This window comes from Motacilla alba, chromosome 1A (genome assembly GCF_015832195.1).
Source record: "Motacilla alba alba isolate MOTALB_02 chromosome 1A, Motacilla_alba_V1.0_pri, whole genome shotgun sequence".
Taxonomy (NCBI): Eukaryota; Metazoa; Chordata; class Aves; order Passeriformes; family Motacillidae; genus Motacilla; species Motacilla alba.
In genome coordinates, this window is record NC_052031.1 from 25,455,350 (window position 1) to 25,465,349 (window position 10,000).

Genomic DNA, 10,000 nt, shown 5'->3' on the forward strand with positions numbered 1-10,000 from the left:
AGTATATATTACAATATATTATAGAATACTGTCATTCACTCTTGATACATGGATGAGGAATAACTCCCTGATTTAAGTCAAACTTCTCATTTCTGTATACAGACTGCAACAACATAGTTCATCAAGAAAATAACAAGTGTCCAAACTCCATACAGTTGCCCACAAGAACATAATAAAGTCTGTTTTATCTTATTTACCTTCTATAAATCCATACATAAATAACTTTTAAAAAATTAATTTAGCCTAGTTGGTCTTCTATATAGCCTAAAATTTCTTTCACTTAACTTTCCCCAGTAAATATTCATGCCACAGTAAAAACTTATTTTATGATTTTACTCGGCTGATAAACCTATTCTTAAGCATTAGCATCCCTTTATGTAGCTGCCTAGATGAAGAAAATTATTAAAACCAGCAATCATTTACTTGATTCCTTTAGAAAAAGCAAAAAAAATCTTGATTTTTCCGTTTGAAGACTCCCACTAAAATGATTCAGAGAACCCAAATCCAGAACGGTAAACCATGAGATGAGTATATCTTGCACATATTTAATCAGTAAAAAACACCAAACAATAATAATTGCTAGGGTTTCCTCTGTTTTTCTGTGTCTCAAAGTTTTCCAGGCAAGTGTCACATATTAAAACCATCATTTTAGATAAGTACTACAGTGACAATAATAAAAGCAACCATCACTTTCCTCTTAATTCATATTTCAAAGGCACCTCTTCAAAAACGAGGCGGGGGGGGAAGAAACAGAAAAAGGAGGAAAGCAAAAGTAGCAGAAAGCTATGCCTGTTATCTGAAGGACATCCTACTGTATGTTTACTAGTGTTTATGTTTCACATCAACATATTTTATAGAAGGATTCATATGCCTAACTCAAGTTGTATTTAAATCCTATGGTGCAGACCCTACCATAAAATGCCTCTTGAGTCCTATTAACTGTACCCATGGTTTTACTTTGCCTGTCTGCTTATTTAAGATCTAATCACAATTTTGAAGAAAAGATTGTCACTTCTAAGCCTGTCCCCTCAGAACCTGTCTGTTATTAGTACTCAACTGGATATTTTCATCTTCAGTTGTAATTCTCTGTGGTCTTTGCAAATGCTATCTGCTGGAATCTCTGGCTGTATGGACAAATTGGCTACACATGCCTAGGACTGCTACTTTGAGAAACATGTAAGTGGCACATTACTCTATTAGCATTTTTGTATTTTAAAGTACTTCACTTAAATTTAGTTTCCTAAACATATTCACCAATTTGACACACTCTTTCTCAACAAAGATTTTAAAATTTGTTATAATCTGAACACCTGAATAAAGATGATGGCATGATTTTCAATGAAAACAACATTAATTTTTTATATTTATTTATATGTATACAATTTTATATGATAATAGTATAAAATACAAGGTGTATGTATATATAATCATATATATAGAGAGAGGTAGAAACCTGCTAAGAATATAATGAAGACACTGAAGCCTGTATTTCTTCAGACTGGCATACTGTAAGTGCTCAATTGTTAAAGTAGAATACACTAGAATCTGAAGCAAGGCACAGATTTAAGTCTTAACAACTTCTCATATTTCAATCTGTAACTATTTCCTTCTTCCACATTTTCTGTCATCATTTAAAATATTTAACTATAAATGTAGCTAGTGTACGCTGCTTAATTCAGCACTAAAATTTATTCAATTTTAACAGCTATTATGACCTGTTATTTCAGAGGCCCATGCACATGCAATGTATCTATCATGTTAAAACATGTTTCTATAAAACAGCATTTTTACGATAGTTTACCTAACAAAAAACAACTTTCCTTCCATTAATGTAATACCTGACATTGAAATGAAAAACCTCAGCATTTAAAATTAAGGGTTTGAACTCCAAAGGTGCTGAGAGGGCAAATGAAAGGATGAGGCAGCGAAGACTTGCAGGAGTTTGAAGCTGGTACTGGGCACTCTGCAGAATTAGACCCTGATTGTTTACCAAACAATTTGGGCTTCACTGCATTAGTACAATCTGTGTTCTATGATGGAGAGGCAACTCCTTAGGCAGAAAAAGTAGGAGTTTTGTTTGTTCAGGTTTTAAAAGGAAGAGAAATCTTACAGTGACAAAAATTAATGGATTGCATCTTGTAATTAGGTGGTGTCAGCAGCCAGAGGACGGTTGAATTTTACAGTTTTCAACATAACAGTAGTCCTCCATTAAATTGTTTGGAGCACAAACAGACAAATTTAAAAAATATGTTTTCGAAATGAGAAGGGAAACAGATGCAAAAAAGCTGCTTCTTCTCTTTTCCCATGTTTTCAAAATCACACATCCATATTACAATTCATACACACGCAAGCACACACAGACAGGAACACTGTCTTTTTTTATTTCAGTGCTTTTGAACTAACCAACATTTTTTAATTACACCTCTGACAGCGAAGTATCTTTATTGAGAAAAGTCACTCTGGTCCCTTCACTAAGGTCCCTTCACTGCCCAGCTCCGACTTTGGCACAATTCATTGCAAGCAAAGCAAAGTCTCAAGTAATGTGGCCCTCTGGTGGAAAAGCCCGCAGCACGTCCTGCACGCCCGAGCCGCGCAGTAAACTAACAGCTCCTGAAAACATGCACTGCCAGGCTTCGGCACAACTTTTATAAATACGCAGCGGGATTTTAATCACCAGACAAGCGTGGTGGCATGCAGCCATATCAGCAAGATGTTGCTGCCACAAGAACGGGATCCTTCCATTTCAGCATTACCGTGCACTAAAACAACAACAAATAATGCCCCATGCTCTTCACTTCCACGACACTCCACATTCAGCACGCAGCAAGGGTCTACAAAAAGGTCCCACTCTGAAAACAGCCCTTTATTTGTTTAAAAACAAACAGGAAACAAAACAAACTTACCTGCTGTTGTTGCAGATGCAGCAGTTCTACTGTGCTTACTTCAGTGCTCGTGTCACCACTTGATCTTCCATCTCTGCTGCCAGCATCTAATTGGCTGCTTAGAGTGCTCATTCCATTTTGATTCATTGAACTGTTGCTTATTGTCTCTGTCGCAGATTCCTGCATCATGACTTAATACCTAAAAGTGATTAAGAAGTATCAATTAACACACGCGTTACACCTTCACACTTCCATTATCAAGATGTCCCTCTCTGCCAATTACACAGACAGCATCTTTAGAAGAAGAAAAAAGCCTCGCAGAGCCGTTTACCAAGAAATGCAATGCAAACTCTGCTTTCATACAGCTGCTAATCACTGGAATTATGATTTCTATAAGCAAGCTTTGTGTGCTTACATTTAACGGCCAAAATAACACACCATGCACGCAGCATGGTCAATAGCATTTATGAACGACTACGTTTTAAAGTCTACCTATAAAACCAGTTTAAGTGAAGGCACGATTTCACACACTGCTCTATATTTCCTATTATCTAGCTTTGACAACCATGGATGACTATACAGCCTTATTTAAAATATTCACTATCTCGATTCTGTCAGAATTTTACAGCACATCTTATGCAAGGCTGTTGTTTAATGATGCACAGCTAATCATACAAAATTAAAATTTTGTAAGGGTGTTACAAATCATATGGTATCAACCAATGATAAATAGTATAATGGGCTTCTCCTTTTTTGTGACTAAATAAAATTTTGCCTCGGAGGCATTTTAAGAAAAAGCTCCTGCTGCAAACACGTCAGATATTGCCTATTTTTTTAATCAAACGCCTGATATTCATTTATTTTTCTGACATTTAAAACATTTAATACTGTCCTTCCTGGGAAGTAATTAAGCTTATGCATGAGCAGCAATCAAACTGTTCACTTGAAGATGACTTAAAACTCAATTTTAACATAGGCAAATAAATGAAAGATATAAAATTAATTTTCCAGGCATGTATTAGATATGAAAGCTGGAAATAAAATCTATCAAGAATATCACTAATGATTGTGCTAAAAACAGCATAAATTATGCATATTACCTTCTCTACAGTAATAAATGTTTTATCATTTTCACTGCATAAATATACTGTACTTTCAGGATAGCAATGAGATGTCCTGCCAAGATCAGTTGAAATCTTTGCAGTAAATAAAGAACCAACGTGCCCTTACAAACCAGAATTTCAAGGCACATTTTGTATCTGTAATATGGAAAGGTCAGTGTCTCTTCTCAGAGCCACCAAAGTCCTCGCCTGCTCTTGCAGGGTCAGAATGCAGCTCCCTTCCTTCATCCTCGCTCCCGAGCTATGACAAGAGTCCTCACAACAACCTGGCTGAGCTGAGATTTTAAAAACACCTCTGAAGGGAGAGGGATGCGAATGCAAACTCAGGAAAGGAAACAAAGCTTGCTGTTTAGCCTAATTATTTAACTTAGCTATTTTTTCCCTTGCAAAGTATGAGCAACTGCCTTTCCTTAAAAAAAAAAAATAAAAGAAAACAAAAAAGCAGGAAAAGGATCATTACAACTTCAACTATCTGCATGGGATATTAATTAAAAAGCAGTATGAGTTACCACAAACAAGATCCTGCAAGATAAAGTAAAAGTATATATTGTGTGAAAAAATGTTAAAATAGCAAAAGATGAGTTATTTAAGGATGGTCTGGTCAGAAATAAACAGGATGCAAAAAGCCTAAACACAAACACAGTTAATATAAAGGAGGACAGCTGTTATAGTCCAGTAAACAACAGCAGCACCAGATGTGTTTATGAAGAAACAGTCCTCCTAAAACACTTATGAACATCAGCAAAGAAAAATAATAGAAATGGAAAATGTGATACAAGCAGTGATGAATTTTACTAGGCAAAAACAAAGCTAATACTCTTTTCTGAGATTAGGCAGCTAATAAGTATTCAAATTAGGCATAAATTTTACATGTACAATGTTTAAAATATTCAGAGAAAAGGGTCTGATTGCCCTTAGTAGTTATATGAAAATTCTAATGCGGCTATGCCACAACTGTGGAAGCAGACAGCCCCTTCCGATTTTTACAATATTTACTTTCAATAAAAGGACGTGTATATCAGAGTGGAAATTTATTTGAAACTTCATCAGCTGTATCGTTACAAGGATTTGGAAATTTGGGAAATTCAAACGTTAATCCTCTTTTAGTGAGACAAAGATTTAACCAACAGACAGGTTCATCTTTTACAAATTCAAACATTAGACAATAACAGCGGTACATTTAGCCAGGCACATTAAAAGGGCAAAGAGGAGTAACTGTTAGATAATCAAAACATTACAAAACACCCAGAAATGTAATAAATAAATACACCATCCCTCCTGTTTTTACATCTCTCTGTAAAAGACTGTTTTGACTGTTTCATTACAATTAACAAAGAAGGGTTAAATGTCTTCCAGTTCATATTAACCAAAGGGTTTTATGTCTTGTGGATTTTGTATCCTTGCAAAGCCCCAGAGTGCAGTTCAGGCTCTACATTTAAAGTTAAAGTGCCTGTGAGCCAGCAGAATAGGCTTTAACATAACATGACCAGTAACACTACTCTGGCAATAGAAAACAACAAATCCGATCCAACAGCTGGGTACAGACAGAATGAAACTACTGAGTAACAATACTAGAAAGGGCAATTTATTTTGAAGTGGAAGAAACACTGAAGTATTTTTATGCAGATAAAAGAGATCCTACAATTTTATGTTACAAATAAAATGTGGGGGGTGTTTCTTTAGTTTTAAAATGATATTTTTAAGAACAACACTAAAACTTTGGCTAGAGTAATGCACTGCGTTGGTTGTCCTCAGCCCCCTCCTCACTGTCAGCAACTGAAAAAGGGCTGCTAGAGAAAGCAAGAGCACAGAATCTTTTTCTTTTCCCTTCTTTTCTTTTGCACAGACGTACATATATACGTGAGTCTACACACGTGTGTACATACTATCAACTCTACATCCTCACAAACTGAAGCACTGAAAACATCTAAACAAGGATGATTTCTAATGTCTATGTATCAGTATCCGAGTTACTGGTAGCAAAATAATTTGAACTTGCAACATCCCACTGAACAAACTAATGGAGTTTTTTTCTTGTTTTTACAACAGCAGTGCAGATTGTTACCAAAATAAGCATAAATAAACACAAAGGAAATAAGACAGGTATCAGCCTGTAGTAAGGCTGTAAGTTTGGAAATTCAAATAGGACAAGAAAAAATATACAGGTCCCTGTTTACATACATTTATACACGTTCATACTTTCTAATCCTTCTCTTTTCTCTTGCTGTCACACTCGCTGTCAGTCATGAGCATGCCTACACAGGTACACATGCACACACGCACCCACACTCACAGACACATTCACCAGCACCTACTTCTGTCGTGATTCTGCAACTCTTGGCGCCAAAGGTGGGATACAGGCTTTGCTACCCGGTATTTAAACAAAGGTATGGGGAAAATATTTTCTGCTGTCTGCAAGAGAGAGTGAAATTGTGGATAATTTTAGAGCGTGGTTGCACTGCAGCTTGAATACCTAATCCTGCCAGGGTAGCCAAGCTATCACCCATACCAAAAAAAGAAATACTCCACCTTGTTGAGTTGGAAGCTACAGCTTTACTTTTTTCCCCTGCAGCGAAGTGGACATTCTCTATGCGCCCGTGTGCCCGCACGTGCACGCGTGCGGGTTTTAAGCCGGCAAGTCACCGTACAGATACTTATTCTCTACACCACTTCCCTTTTGAAACATTAAACTGACACTGGAACTGACTGCACAAGATTGCATTTTCTCTTCCTAAACAACTTGAATTGAAAGGTTACTTAGTGTAACAATATTTACTTGCAGAATTGTGTTGTTACCAGGGGTATAATGGATGGTGGCTATGCAGGTTTACGCAAGAATGAGTGAAGCATGAGGCATTAGCCATGTGTTTGACATGTTTCAAATTGCTATAATCCAGCATTAAACACACCCAGCAATTCATGCCATTTCTTGCAGCCATAATCTTGAATAAAGCGTGCACAACCACTTATTATATAAATTAGTATATGACTCCCTGTTATAGTCACAACAGCGCTTTTGTGTTTATTTTGCATCGAGACGGGGTCTTTTATTTGTACAAATAGCAGGATAGCGGGCTGTGCCGCAATTAAACCCGCTCGGTTCGTGGCAGGCAGTGTCTCACCGGCGGGCAGGCTCTGCGGAGCCCGGCGCTGGCGGCCCAGGCCCGGCGCGAAGGGCCCGGCCCGGCGCGGGGCAGCGGCGCGAGCGGCGCCGGCGCGGCCGCCAGGGGGCGCGGCCGGGCCTCGGCGTGCCCCGCACGTGCCGCTCACGCGAGGCCCGGCCCGGCCCGCGCGGAGCCGCCGCCGCCCCCGCCCCCGCGGGGAGCCCCGCAGGCCGCGCCGCGCCCGCCTCGGAGCCCGCAGCGCCGCCGCTGGCTCGCTGCCTCCCACAGACAGCCCGGCCTGCCGCCTCCTGAACCCGGACTGCCGGGCACAAGCAGAGGTGAGGAGCCAGGCTTAAATAATTGTAACTTTTGTGCTCTGCTGGAATTAATTCATCGCTGACGCAAGGCACAATGCGTCTGAATCTTGCGCTGGTGTACGCTAAAAGCCTTTAATACTTAAGATTGCTTAATAAATCGAAATGCCAAATATTAAGGACATAGCTGAATGTGTGAGAACAAAAAAATTTGGAAAGCTAAGAGAACATTTGTAAAGGTGTTTTGGTGGGGTTTTTTTCACTTTATCCAAAACAGCTTTCAAAGCTTGAGTTAAGCAGAGACAAGTCACTGTGTAATTTTAAAATATGTACCTAGTTAATATACTTAAAACACTAATTAGGTCAAACACCACTGTTATTCTGCAAAATAAAATATCTGTATTAGAAGGTGTAAAATTAAGCATCTGTACTAATGGTTTAATACACTGCTGTCTGCTCAAATAAGTTTTCCCTGTAAAAATGTGAAATATGCCCAAACACCTTGTGCTGGAAGTTCTATCTGAAAAACAGAGCTTCCAGTTCTACATTACAGGAGATAGTATAAACAGAAAGAATATGTATTGTCTTCATCAGTGATCAAAATCAGAATCTTTCATGAGAAAAAATATAATTTTCATGGTAAAAAAGTCATCTATTCAAAGTGACATAATCATTTTAGTATTTGCAATGTTCTCACTAGTGAAGACAGTAGTTGTGAGTAAAGTAAAAAGTTCAAAAATGGATAAAATAGGCAGCAGTGAGACAACAGTGTCTTGATCCCAACACAGAAAGCACTGATACTCTGAAGAATTCACGCTGTAGTATAAAACTTTCAAGTGGACACTCATATGGTGGGCCTCTGAAGGCCTTTTTAAACACAGGCTTATAATAAAATTGACAACTGGATTTTGCAAATTAGCACAGATGAGATTTGTTTTACTTGAGACAAGAACCAGCAGTTCATTATCCCCACCCACATACGGCTGCAGGTAAAGAAAACATGCATCCCCTTCCTGCAGCCTTATCTGAACAGGTGCACTTGGCGGGCATGAGCAAGCATTAGGAAATCAGATTAATTGATTTGTGCTAAACTGCAACTTGAAAAAACAAGCATTGTCTAAAATATTTATCTCTCCGCTATAAGCCACAATTTTTTCCAGTGTCCATGTACTATAGTTTATCTATCAGATGTTTAAACGAACATCCTTTTAACTGACTGGCACCAACAGTCAGATAAAGGTATTGAAGGTAGAATATCGTATTCAATCTTAACTAAAAGCTATCTTGCATTTTAAAGGCTGTATCTTTTCCTTTCACACCATCTCAATTCTTTCGGACTAATAAAAATAGCAGGTCAGTTTGGGGCACAATAATTTATCTGCTTTCTAAAATTGAGGACTATGTTGTCACACTCGTGTGATTATTAAACAACACTTCACTTCCCAAAACAGCAAGGAAGGTCTAATTCATTTCCACCTGCTATTTATTGTCCCTTGCTAGGAAAAAAATCCCTATGAAGGCCAGTGTTACCTGTATGAGTAGTGTGTGCAGGACTGTAAGATGCTTACTTTACACACAGGAGAGAGGCAAAAGCTGCTAGAGTGCATTACCTATAGCCTACGCAGAAATGAGCAGCCAGTTTCAGGATAAGATTCTTATTTGAGCAACGACAGCTTGGAAACCCCACCTTGGAAAGCACACCCCTCTCTCCCCCTCTCTTTCCCAGTTTTAAGGAAAAAAAGAAAAAAAAAAAAAGGCAGCTCTCCAGGCTCTTAAAAGTAGGGAGACTTTATTACAGTCAATGGAGAATTTAGTAGAGAGAAAGCATTAGGGCAGTAGGAAATAATTAGAACTGTGAGAGCTAGGGAAGACCTGCCTAGCAGGCAAATTCCCAAAAAAAAAAAAAAAAAAAAAAAAAAAAAAAAAAAAAAACCAGAGAGAGAAAAGAAAAAAAAGAAAAAAAGCCTCAAGCTTCTTACAGAAGGGCGTAAGGGCGTACAAACTGTAAGCCCAGGGCCAACTTTTTATGCCTTTTTTTTTATTAGGAGCTTGCAACAACTATCATTGGTAATTTCCTCTTCCCTGATCTTTGACTATCGTGATAGTACCTTCCTTCATGAAAGTATTTGTTTGACCCTCATGGCTACTTGACTTCTCATCTAGGCTCCTGATCATTCCCTTCAGTATCCCTTGAGGGGTTTTTATCTGCTGACCATAAACTAATTTTTCCACAGATCCTTTCTAGAGTTTTCAGCATTTTCTACTTGCAAGGTTATCTTTTTTTGGTGCACAATACGCCTTCAGTTTTTCTCGCCAGATCCACCCTGCATTCTCACCGGATGCACCATAGGAGAGGTGGTACATGAAAAGAAATTTCTTTTGCAGGAACCAACTTACCAAAAGCTTGAATGAGCCTCAAAAAGAAATATATGGAAAACCTGTATTTCTAAGATGAGTCCTCAAAAGCTCACATGCTCGCTTTTAAATGCCTCAGCAGCATCAAACTGCATCTATAGCTTTTGTTGACTACAAATGGGTCAGTCACAAATTTTACATGCACAGTAATGTCTGAAAAGCCA

At 38.3% G+C, this 10,000-nt stretch overlaps 1 protein-coding gene across 24 annotated transcripts in view; it reads right to left on the reverse strand.

The window, feature by feature from the left end:
- Positions 1-10,000, reverse strand: part of FOXP2 (forkhead box P2) — a 405,492-nt gene that overhangs the window by 186,104 nt on the left and 209,388 nt on the right. For 19 of the 24 annotated variants that reach the window (XM_038153687.1, XM_038153686.1, XM_038153685.1 and 16 more), the window contains one exon: positions 2,904-3,081. In XM_038153687.1, coding sequence (XP_038009615.1) covers positions 2,904-3,071 — 168 coding nt within the window. In that variant the 5' untranslated portion in view covers positions 3,072-3,081. Of the gene's footprint in view, positions 1-2,903; positions 3,082-3,297; positions 3,871-6,318; positions 7,068-10,000 lie in introns of those variants that run through there. The other 5 variants (XM_038153677.1, XM_038153682.1, XM_038153680.1 and 2 more) reach the window with 4 other exon arrangements.